The 12709-nt window shown below is 38.1% G+C and overlaps 1 protein-coding gene across 11 annotated transcripts in view; it reads left to right on the top strand.

Annotated features, from left to right (window-relative positions):
* Positions 1 to 12709, top strand: part of NEBL (nebulette) — a 360144-nt gene that overhangs the window by 254129 nt on the left and 93306 nt on the right. For 9 of the 11 annotated variants that reach the window (XM_032349568.1, XM_032349570.1, XM_032349565.1 and 6 more), the window contains 3 exons: positions 617 to 721; positions 2338 to 2448; positions 9319 to 9429. The exons of the other annotated variants lie outside the window; for them this stretch is intronic. In XM_032349568.1, coding sequence (XP_032205459.1) covers positions 617 to 721; positions 2338 to 2448; positions 9319 to 9429 — 327 coding nt within the window. The remainder of the gene's footprint in view (positions 1 to 616; positions 722 to 2337; positions 2449 to 9318; positions 9430 to 12709) is intronic. 11 annotated transcript variants of the gene reach the window in all.

The following is a 12709-nucleotide window of genomic DNA, read 5'->3' as shown; positions in this document are numbered from 1 at the left end:
AGATGCTCCTAAATTGGGTAAGTTTGATTTGAGCAGAGTTAGTTCATCTAAAGGAAGCTCATTGTGGCCACTGTTCGAGCTCCTTCCTCTAATCATGCATGCATAGGTAATGATGCTAACAGTAATTTCAGTTGTTTGATCTTTGCCTCTGCTTCTTAATTGGTTCCATCTGTCCTGATGACTACTTATCTTAAACCTAGAGGTAGGCAGCTATGTTTTTGTTTGATTGTGGCTTAACTGTTCAGCCAATGGCTTGAAAGTAACAATAAACTAGGACACTTTTCAAATGAAATGAGAGTGTTGAATAATTACGTTCAGCTAGCTGGGCCGACAGGACCCTTAGTCCATGTGCGCCCGCCCCTGTGATCCTTGATGTTAACAGGACTTTTACTTATCTAAAGACCAGGCTTCCCCCCCACCGCGCCTTATGTCTCATCACCTTTGCAGCTCTGTGCTAGATGTCCCTTTTCTTGATTTGGCTGGTTTTAAAGATCATTCCTCATTTGAGTATTTCCTTCAGAAAACAGACTTCCTCAAGTAATTCTTCTCTTCGAAAAGGGGGCATTAAAATGGTTTTTCTTCTTCCTCATCATCCGTAAATTGTTCTCTCTTTTAGATTCATTATAAAGAAGAATATAAAAAGTCCAAGGACAAGTGTACCTCTGTGACTGACACTCCCATGCTAAACCATGTAAAAAACATTGGTGCTTTTATTTCTGAGGTAAGGCATCAAAACATGCAAAATGGTTTGCATTTTCATTTTTTATTTATGTAGATAAAAGTCTGTGCATCAAAATTAGAGAATAATATTTTTAAGAGTGCTACTGAGTGTTGGTAATCACTGCATAATTATGTAATCCTATGCACAATGTCAATTAACTCTCTGGTTGATCTATTTCATTATATATGTCTATATTTCGACTCTGATCCTTTCATATTTATATAGAATTACTCTTGAAAAGAGATATTTTCTTAGATAAGTAGAAAGTACTAGAAAAATAGTTTTAGAAATGCCATTATTTTATTTCCTTATGGGTATATTAGATAAAAATTGTTGAATATCATTTTGGAAATAAGTAAAATTTAGCAGCTGATTCTCTGAAACATGGTATCTTTGGTAAGTAATTTTAGATCAATTTAACCTATTTTTGAGTACGATCAGTTCAACAGAGACACTTAACTATGAAACAGAGAAAAGCACTACATTCATTTTCCAGCTGAAAAAGCATAGTTTCTATCTGAGAGCATTTCAAACTGCAGATTATGCTACATTAATAAGCACCATGTTAACAGTGATTTGAATCTGGGAGGAGACATTTCTGTTGTCTGTGACTAGATCACTTAGGAGAGATAAGTTTGAAAAGAGGATGAATAAAACTGTATTGTAAATGACTGACCTCTAGTGTCTCATAAGTTATGTTGGAAACAGATCAACACGATACTCTCAGGATTACTTCCGGGGACGTGAAAACATTTTGAGGAAACCTGGCAAATTATCTCTTCTTGAGTACCCACATCCAAAGAGTTGTGAGAACTCAAGGTTTACACAGGGTCTACACTCAATAAATCCAGGCTCACATCTGGCTCTGACTGGGGGTAATATCAGAATGTGGGAAATCATGGTTTGGTTGGTTTGCATTACCTGTTACTTCTCCTGTGCAAAGATTCACACGATGTTTATCATTCCTAATTGACTCTTTTTCCTGAAGGTGTTAACTATAGAGCAAAAAAAAAAAAAAAAAGTAGGCAATCTCTTGTGGTTCTTTGATCCTAATCTCTCCAAGAGAAATGGTGAAGGAGCATTTCTTTTTATTAGTACTGAATTTGGGGGATCACTTTGAGACAGTGCAAATTGGGTGGGAATACACAGAAACAACAAAAAAGGGTTCTCACTTCCCACCAGAGTTGTGGAAGAAGGGGGTTAAAAAGATTTGAAGATTTGAAGGAACACTGTCTGTTACATTCACGCTCTAGACACTACATTCTACCAATCTGTATTTTCTGGAACAACTCTAGTGTCACTTCTTTCTTGGGTGTTTCTTTGCTGGTCAAACATCAATATATACAAACGGATTTACTTTTAGAAACTATATAGGTTAAATTAGAAAAGTCATCATTATTTTCTTGAGTGGCTCCTTTTAAAGATTTTTCTGTGATCAATTAGATTTACCTCTCTTTAGAATATGTTCTTCAGTCTAGTATCTAAGGTTTAAATGGTCTTCAGATTTTTAAAATAATTCTGTTTCTGAAGCAAGTTTCCTTTTATTTTCTTTCAATATTAACAGTAAAAAAAAAAGTAATGCTTATTAATTTTTTTTCCTTTTTCCCCGCCTCTAGGCAAAATACAAAGGCACCATTAAGGCGAACCTCTCCAATTCTCTTTATAAGCAGATGCCAGCCACAATCGATAGTGTCTTTGCAAGAGAAGTTACGCATCTTCAGAGTGAGGTGTGGTTTTCCTAAATTGCTATATAATCATATATATAAAAATTTAACCACTTAATAATTAGCACCTTAAAATATATTAATATTTAAAAATACATTTAAACATAGTTAGCAAAGTAGTAGAAAGTACTGGAAAAATAGTTTTTATCTTGGGTATCGCATATTGGATGAAAACTGCAAGCAGGGGACTCATGTGTTGTCGGTAGTCATTGCCATGTCACAGAAATTGAAATGGATGGACAAATTCGTTAGTCACGTGATGCTGTTTTTCCTAATCCCATTCACAACTATCAATAGAACAAATTTTAATCTTGTGAGGACAGCTTACTTAGATTAAAATTGGACAGCAAATACTAAAGCTGTCTCTCATTTAGCATGTGATCTCTAAGTGGAGGACATTCCAGTAGCTTCCTCAAAGTCCCATGAAGAGTTAATGGTTTAATTCAGGATCCACAGGTCTGTGCTTCCTCAGTTAGGCGAGAGGTTCCTGAATTTCTTTTTCTGTGGGTTGTGGATTTCATCTGGATTATCTCAGGTGCAAGTGGTCGCTCTAGTGATTTCAAGTTGCAGATGAACTTAAGAATTGTCATCCTGTAAGCTCATTTGGAATTCAGAATAATTTCCCCCTTATGTACATTAGACATAAGGAACACATAGTACATTTAATTTGTTGTATTTCTTCAAACAGAATTTCAAAATAGAATATTTCACCTCTTTCTCGGTCATCTTACCTGCTTTGTGTTCTCCATAATACAGTTGTTTTGTTTTGTTTTAAACCCTTCGAATCTGCTACGTGGCTCCCCTAAGTGGTATGACAGCAGGGACTTCCCATGTCTTGTTCTCTACTCTACCCTTGGGCTTAGCATCAGTCCTTGGCACACAGGGAGATAGTCAATAAATACTGGTAAAATGGATTTTGTTGAATTTGTTGATTCTCTTTTTTAGGAAATATTTCCTTTTATGTAGCTTATATTCTTCATGCTACATTTTAGGTTAAAAATAATAATGGACACATAGAAATGCTTACTATGTATCAGGTGCTGCTCTCTATATTCCACATATATTTGTATCATTTAATCCCTATAAGTACTCCATGAGATAGCCCCATTTCAGAGATGTGGAAACTGAAGCACAGAGGAGTTAAGTAACTTGCCTGAGATCACACAGCCAATAAATGGCAGAGCCAGCGCGTGAGCATGGATAGTCGGGCTTCAGAGTCTAGGATCTTAAACACACACTGTATCAGCTAGTTCTTACCATTTCCACCTCTCCTTTTCTTGTTAAACAAGTTGAAATCTTCCTTCAGAATCTTTTTAGTTTTAAGTAGAAGATGCCTAGGTAATTTTAAAATAGTCTGAAAATAAAGTACTCTCGAAAAAGACTGAGCGTTGTTATCCTTTGCAGAACATCTTTAAGTACTTTATTATTACCAATTTAAATGTCCTCTGTGTACACAGCTTGGAAGTAAGCTGATCTCAGCTGTACAACAGGACGCTAAAAATATATGATACCAGCGTTTTGCATGGCTGACCATGACTAATATGTCCCCCCTTTTTTCCCTCACAACATCTGGTCACCTAGCCACTTGCTGATAATATTTGGACCACTTTGTAAAGCAAATAAGTACAACCCAACACTCTGTATGTGACAAACAACAATTATGTAGAAAAGAAAGAATTGTCTCTTTTTATTTTTATACCTGGGAAGGTAACCTTGTCAGATATCTACATCCTCATTGCTGTGTAAGTGCAAAATTTTCTTCACCTTTTCATGGCAGAAAGGGAACTATAGTACACAAGCACGTGCAGTGTAGGACTGAATGGGGAAGATAATCCACAGTGTGTATTGTGGAATCTATCTTTTTTCTGTTAGCATGTGTTATGCTCTAGTGGGGTTTGCCCCCTGCGAAATACAGGTGTGTGCTCCCAACACTGCCCACCGTTGTAATTAGTCATTGAACTTGTTAGTAAGGAAACACCTGGATTCCGAATAAAGTATCTATTTCAATGGAATCATGTAATAAAATTTCGATGTAATGTAATAAAATTTCTTGAGGTTTGTGTAAATCAATTTTATCGTGGCTAAAATTGCAATTCTCAGAGCTTACCTGGTAATAAGACTGGCAAGAAAGTAAAACTATTCAACTGTGTCTGAGAAAATGAAACAGCTAACCTTTTGCTGTGTCCAAATCATATCCGATTTGTGGTAATCTAAATTAGAGTGGTTAGACACATTCTGGAACCTCAGGTGTTCTGGATTCTAATGAAAAAGTCTCCCAGACCAAGGACACTGGATCAAAAGGTTGTGTTAAAACCAATTTGCAAACATTCTCAGAAACTTAATCCAAACTAGAATGATACTGTGAGGTGAGCTAGATTAATGCTCCTTATAGAAAATGACTGAGGAGAAGTCATTTTAAAAGAAAAAGAGATGTGGAGACTTTAGGAAGCCATTTTATGAGATATCCCCCATGAAAAATCTTATAAACAAAGATCACAAAGAAAATTTCTGGACATGGACGTGCCATGCCATTAAATGGTGAGATCTTCTCCCCAGGGCTATTTCAGGCAAGGGCTAAATTATCTCTTATCACAGAAGCAATACAGGGTATTACTCAGGCATCTGGACTCAGGAGATGTTTGACCGCCTACGTTTTTATCTGTGGTGGCTCCGGGGTCCGGCCTCAGGAGCTCCAGGCATGTCGGTGCTTGGGGACTGGCAGTGCACTTACTGACACAGTAGTTGTAAAATATCCTGAAGTTAGAAATGTATAGAGGTCTTATCTATATATATGATATAAAAATATACCATGCTATTAAGTATACAAGATAAACATACATATTACTATACTACTGAAACATATTTATATGTAAATCAGTAAGATTATTTTAAGTGTCCTCCACTAGTTAGGTATCCAGTAGCAAGGCGACCTTGATTCTCAAGGTATAAAGACAACAGTGTTAATCTAGGGAACTGCTACACAATAATGACAAATCCTAAGAAATCAAATTTATCAGAAAATGTATTAGCTTGACATAATTTTCCATTAGCTATTTTAAGGATGAAAATTAATATGATAAATTAAAGTTCAGCTGCCTCCAATTTGATGTAATCTTAATTCTAAAGTGGTGCTGCGTTGCAGCTATAAATGAAATGACTTTTAATGCTGCGAGTAGAAAATTACATAGCCTTTTAAAGAAAGAGTGCTTTTTAAAATTGTGCTTGATGACTCACCATTTCTATGATAACCCACCAAATGATCGGCTGTGTTGGTTATGTTTATAAAGTCACAAGTCATACAGTCTAAACCAGACACCCAGCAAAAAGGAGCTAGGTACACGCTATCTCCTTTATATTTAAGAAGAAGGAACAAATCTGATAAAGGTTTCTTCTTGGCTTAATAGACCTGGTCACCCATTAAACTCCTCCTCCATTTCCCCCAAATTATAATACAGAATGTAATGGAACTGACATAATGTTTTTGCCAACTTAAATGGAGGTCCTTCATGAATTTCTTGTTTGACATAACTAATTGTTGAAAATGTAAAGATATGTTCCTGAGAATTAGATATCCTGATGGATTAAATCAATGGACAGAGTCTAACAAGATGAATGATCCCTGGAAAAACATGGGGGTCCTGCGTGTGAGTCCCTATATTCAACTAGATATGCAGGATTGGATGTGAGGACGGAGTGGGGCAGAACTGAATAAGGCTTAAGGAATATAGGTGACAGAAATCTCAACGTAGCTATCAGAAGGAAAACCCTGTGATCTATGGATACATGAATAGTAGGTAGAGCACATAAGAGATCATAACCCAGACTAAACTGGACAGTACTAATTAGGAGAGGTCAGACCATATCTAGGACATTCTGGGCATTTTGAGTGGATTAATTAGAAATTGGACAGACAAGGGCATTCTGAAGTACGGAGTTTCAGGACCTTACTCCATGCAGATGGTTTGGAGTGCAGATGGGAGTTGTTGACAGCTGTGTGCCCATATCTGAAGTTCTGTCCACTGAACTAGACTCTTCCTACCTGGCCGCAAGGGGAAGACAGATTGGGGCTTCGTTAGGGGAGGGGATTTGTGTCAAAGCTTCCACAGTTTAGAGACTGTGACACCCCAGCATGAGGTCCATTTCAGTAAATGTTTTCAAGAAGAACTTGGTGGGGGAGCCAGAGAAGAGATTTAAATATTGATAGTTGTAAGAGATGGCTTTCTTTCTTTATGGCAAGAGGCAGTGATTTTATTTTTAAAAAATTAGTTTTGTGAGGGGCGCCTGGGTGGCTCAGTGGGTTAAGCCGCTGCCTTCGGCTCGGGTCATGATCTCAGGGTGCTGGGATCGAGTCCCGCATCAGGCTCTCTTCTCAGCAGGGAGCCTGCTTCCTCCTCTCTCTCTCTGTCTGCCTCTCTGCCTACTTGTGATCTCTCTCTGTCAAATAAATAAATAAAATCTTTAAAAAAAAATTAGTTTTGTGAGAAGATATTTGCAAATGACAGTACAGACAAAAGGTTGATATCCAGGATCTATAAAGAACTCCTCAAACTCAACACACACAAAATAGACAATCATATTAAAAAATGGGCAGAAGATATGAACAGACACTTCTCCAAAGAAGACATACAAATGGCTGATAGAAACATGAAAAAAATGTTCATCATCATTAGCCACCAGGGAGATTTAAATCAAAACACATCAAGATACCACCTTACACCAGTCACAAAATTAGCAAGACAGGAAACAACATGTGTTGGAGAGGATGTGGAGAAAGGGGAACCCTCTTACACTCTTGGTGGGAATGCAAGTTGGTGCAGCCACTTTGGAAAACTGTGGAGATTCCTCAAGATATTAAAAATAGAGCTTCCCTATGACCTTGCAATTGCACTACTGGGTATTCACCCCAAAGATACAGATGTAGTGAAAAGAAGGGCCATCTGTACCCCCAATGTTTATAGCAGCAATGGCCACGGTCACCAGACTGTGGAAAGAACCAAGATGCCCTTCAATGGATGAATGGATAAGGAAGATGTGGTCTATATACACTATGGAGTATTATGCTTCCATCAGAAAGGATGAATACCCAACTTTGTAGCAACATGGATGGGACTGGAAGAGATTATGCTGAGTGAAACAAGTCAAGCAGAGAGAGTCAATTATTATATGTCAATATAAGAGTCAATAATTATATAATATATATATTTCACTTATTTGTGGAGCATAACATATAGCATGGAGGACAAGGGGAGATGGAGAGAAGAAGGGAGTTGAGGGAAATTGGAAGGGGAGGTGAACCATGAGAGATTATGGACTCTGAAAAACAATCTGAGGGGTTTGAAGGGGTGGCGGGGTGGGAGGTTGGGGGAACCAGGTGGTGGGTATTAGAGAGGGCACAGATTGCATGGAGCACTGGGTGTCATGCAAAAACAATGAATACTGTTACACTGAAAAGAAATTTAAAAAAAATTAGTTTTGTTTATATGTTAATAAAAATTTTAAAAATAAATAAAAAAAATTAATTTTGTAAATATCACCTTAATCCTCTAGACAAGTATATTATTGAAGTTAAATGAATGGTTAATAATGTTTATTAAAACCCATGAGGGGTTTAAGTTCATGAGAATATTTAATAAACTCATTTATTCATTCATTCACTAAACATTTATTACATTTCTACCCTCTGTCATTCAGTATGAGAGGCACAGGATATTAAAAGATGTATAAGAAGATAGAGGCATAACTCTCAAGGAGCTAGTATTGGTGAAAAGTTTTTCCTTAAATTGAGCTGCTATTCCTTTCCATTAAAAATTAAATCTTATTTTGTTCTTGTGACTACTCTTCTTTTTTTTTTTCTTAAAATTGCCTCCATTCTCCTGTGTCAAGTTATTCTAGTTCTGTATAATATCTTTTTATTAGAAAACTTTTAATATATATTTGAATTAATTTTAAAATAAGTTATTCATTCATCCATTCCTGTTTTATTTTTATTCATTCATATATTGAGCAAATATTTCTTGATCCTTACTTTTTGCCAGTTTGTGTTCTGAGCATTCACCGAGCTAGGTAGTTATGTTCTCATGAGGGAAGAGAAAATAAGTAATCCTACAAAAATAAAACAAAAGTAACTGAAAATTGGGAAGGAAATACATAGGATAATGGAATAGAATGTGAGTAAAGGAATAATTTCTTTGTTGTCTTCTGGATTTTTTTCCCCCTAACTCTGTCATTGAATTTGCTTATTTCTACTTTTGAAGTAATCATTCTCACGCCTTCTCTCCATCCCAGGAGGGGACAAATTGAAATGGTAGCAATGGGTGATATTGGCGTGATGCTCTTTTCCCTTGCAGAGGACAGGCCTTGACAGATCTCAGAAATCTGCCTGCATGTTTTATTTTCTCCCAAAGGTTGGGGCATTTAATGAGCTTTATGTTATATTATAGCTGTGCCTACAGAAAGTCATTAACAATTAATCAAAAAATGAAAAATTCACCTTTAAATGTCTGGTCATTTCATCCACTTTGTCAGTTGCTTTCCCAAGATTTAAACCTTGGACATTTATGACCCTAAAAATGCCTAGATTTGAAAGGTTTCCCAAAATAGTCCCTGAGATTTAAGCTAGCTAAATACGAGTGGGGTTGCAGCACGCCTGTGGTTGAGGACTGTTGAAATTAGCAGGAAAGAGTCAGAATTAGGATTCTAACCTGAAGCACCAACCTTAAAGCACTGAGTATATTCTCTTGTTACAGAGGCTTAGGCAAATACAACCATGGTGGTGGAACTCAAGTACACAAACTCCTAGCAAAACACTGAAATTTAATGGGTAGGAACGTAGCGTACTCCTGAAGAAACTAACAATGGTTTGTGTTTTTAAAGGTTGCCTATAAGCAGAAACACGATGCCGCCAGAGGATTCTCAGATTATGCCCATATGAAGGAGCCACCTGACGTCAGACATGCCATGGAGGTCAATAAACACCAGAGTAACGTAAGGACACCATCTCCCATGATTTTCTGGGAAATCGCGGTTACCCACATCAGGACTAGTGGATATGTCGTTGCAATTTATATATGACAACTTTCCTGTTCAAAAAGGACTTTAGAATATCTTGTCTTTAAATCTCTCAGTGTTCAGTCATAAATCCTTCTGAGCTATTCTATCAAAAGGCATTAAAACCTCATGGAGTATCTTCAAAGTGTCAGTTCCTTGCAGTTATTAGAAGTTCTGCTTGGGACCAGTTGGGTTGCTGGCATTTCCTGGAGTACCCTTGACTTGATGGTAAAGCCTTCATAGTTTCTAGTCTAGAATTGTAGTAGAACTGGGAAAGAGGGCACCAGAAATCACTGGCCTGGGAAAGAGTCACTCACAAAGGCTAGTGAGATTATACCCCAGTACTGCCTCTTTTAGAACACATGTAGAGAGCCAGTGGTCAAGGTCAAGACCCATGGAGAACATGAAAGCAGTTGCTGCCTAATGACTGACTTAGCAGCAGAAACCAAGGGAGAGGAAACAAGCCCATAGAAAAGAAGTTCTTTTCAAAGTTATGAGTTAGCAGATGCGTCAAAACTTCCATGTGTTTGCTCAGTGACCACCACTACCCTGGTGACCCAGAAGAATAATTTCTTCCTGAAATTTCAGTGGCAGCTCATTTGTCTCCCCATTAGGAGTTCTCTGCTCTCTAAGAGGCATGTAGGAACTTTTCGTTAGGTTCTTTTAGGGCTACGATCAGTTCAGATAAACTTGTCTGCCTTAGTTGGGTCAAGAATCTCCCTTTCTTTGGAAAGTACCTGATACAGCTTTGTCATCTCCCATGGACCCTGTCCACTTAGCTCCCTTACTGAATGGTGTTTTGCTGGTACTCTGTTCCCCCTGCCTCAGCTGGGCCGTATCTCTTTCCAGGATGGCAACAGTTATCTGGTATTAATTTCAATAGATCAATGCTTAAGTAAAAAACAGAGTGAGGTTTTTACATTTTAACTCCAATGTGTAAACATATGCTAGAACCAAGACAATTTCCCAAGATGGTTTAACCCAGATGAGAGACGAGAAAGCTGCACGTCTGTAATTACCAGCAAGGCCATTGGAAGGGGATGCTTCGTAAGAACGGTTCGCTTATAGAGTGTCAGTTGTAATCAGAATAACTACCACTTAGCTAGCACTGCTGAGCAGCAGGAGCTCTGCCAAGACTCCTGTTGTTTCCAGCTCTCACCAAATCCCTGTACTGAGTCCCATTCTGTAGGCAAAGAAATGAGACGAAAGAGTCGAACTCCCAAGGCCACTCTTTCTGTTAGGCCCACTGCCTGCCTCTTAAAAGGCACTGGTTATTGGTCAAGATTGTGAATGAAAATTTTAAAATGTGGGACAAAATAGTTTATCATCAGGATTTAGATCACCAGATGCAAGGCGCTGTGGGGATGAAGGCGTCGTGGTGGTCCGGGAGCGGCTGGAACGCCTCACACGGACCCTGGGGAGGCCGCTTCCAACTCTATAATTCAATGACATTCAAATACGGAAGTTCCTTATCATAGAACTGGGGTTATTATTTTAACTCTGCCTTTTCTTTTAAAAGGTCTTTGATTGTGGGATTGAGGGAATAGAGTATAAAGGCCTTTTCTCTTTCATTCAATACTGTGTACTTTTGGGAGAAGGATGTATTTACTTACACTCCTCTGCCTACTCGGCTCGACCTTCACATGCAAAGTTTGTACATATAATAGGATTTAGAAAGTGTTTAAGACTATTTACTCAGATTTAAAGTGCGAATGATAATTGTATTCTACCTGTGAAGTAGTTGATATTCCTCTAGAGTCAAGGCACTTAGAATAATACATTTGTTGTCCCTACAATATGAAATTTAAACAGAGGTCTCAAAAGCCTCAGGAAAGCAAGCACCTTTCCTGGTTTGTAGGTGAGGCTAGTACATCTCCACAAAAGATGAAACTCTGTCTCCCACAAAACTCCACTCCAGTGAAACCCATTTGCAGAGAATCTACTAATAGAATTACCCTTTGGTAACGTGGGATGTCCCTTTACATGCTGCCTATAAATGACCTGATTTAATTTAAAAGAAAATGTGTTGTCACACATACAACCAATTTGCTTAGAAACAATGCATCTTTGCTTACCTTTTTATTTTATGTTTCCACCAAGGACAAGTCAGCTTTCTGATATCTGCTAGAGAACCAAGAAACTGGGCCAACAGCAGTTTAAAACTTTTACGTTCTGCCTTCTTTCAGCTCAAACTTTTATAAGAACATTTATCAGTGGACCAAAGGGCACAGAACCGTTCTCTCCCTCAGCCTTTAGAGACCTGAATAGGCAGGAGAGGATGAGGAAGGACTTCAGGGAGGGCCAGCTGACTTCTCCCCTCTGTGGAACTGAGAGCTTCAAGAGGAAGACCGTCCTAGGGGCACAAGTCTCTTCTGTTCGCCTTCCCCACCAATTCAGTGAGCACAGAACGGGGTTGGAGATCATTTACCCAATTGCTCTCCACTGTAGCGTATAGTAGAAAAGGAATTTGGAGTCAGACCAGAGGTTGCCTGGATGATCTTGGACAAGTTCCCTAATATCTCTAAATCTCAGTGTTCCTATCTGTAAAGTGGGGCCGTGATATCTCCCTCACTGGCCTCTCTTGAGTATTAAATGAGATGGTATATAGGAAGAGCTTTGCAGAAGGGCAGCTCTGTGAAATATGAGTCCTCTTTGGTCCCCTTCCAATCTTAAAGGGTGATTGGAGAGGTTAGGATGATTTCATAGTCAATTTGAAATAATTAACAGATCTTAGATTGAATAAAAGGCCAACTCCATGTGAAATTTATATTAAGAAGCACTTAGGTCAGAAGAGCATGTTCAAAATGATCCCGAACCCATATAACTACCTATTTTTGTTGATATTATAATCAAGAAATGATTAAAAACAGCCAATCTAAATCCTTTTGTATCTTAAGGGATGTACCCCTGCCAAACTCTTCTGATGTCATTAGAGAAACTAGAGATAATCTATCCTGTTATTTTCCCCTAAGATGGCCTCAAAATGAAAACCCCAGTAAAACATTATTAGTTCTCATCAATCTTATCAGAGACACGAAACCCAATAGTTCTGAAGAAAGTCAAACAAATTTTGAACTGCCATCTTAAGTTTCGTAAGTGATGTGGTCTGAGTAGACTTGTGATGAAATTGGAGTGGTAAACTCTTCCAAAAGACCATATTGGTAATCAATTCAGTGTGCATTAGAAGGAAGTATTCAGCAGGGGAAACCAGAGATTG

Source organism: Mustela erminea, chromosome 6 (assembly GCF_009829155.1).
Source record: "Mustela erminea isolate mMusErm1 chromosome 6, mMusErm1.Pri, whole genome shotgun sequence".
In the NCBI taxonomy this organism is placed as follows: Eukaryota; Metazoa; Chordata; class Mammalia; order Carnivora; family Mustelidae; genus Mustela; species Mustela erminea.
This window is presented reverse-complemented; position numbering and strand designations above follow the sequence as displayed.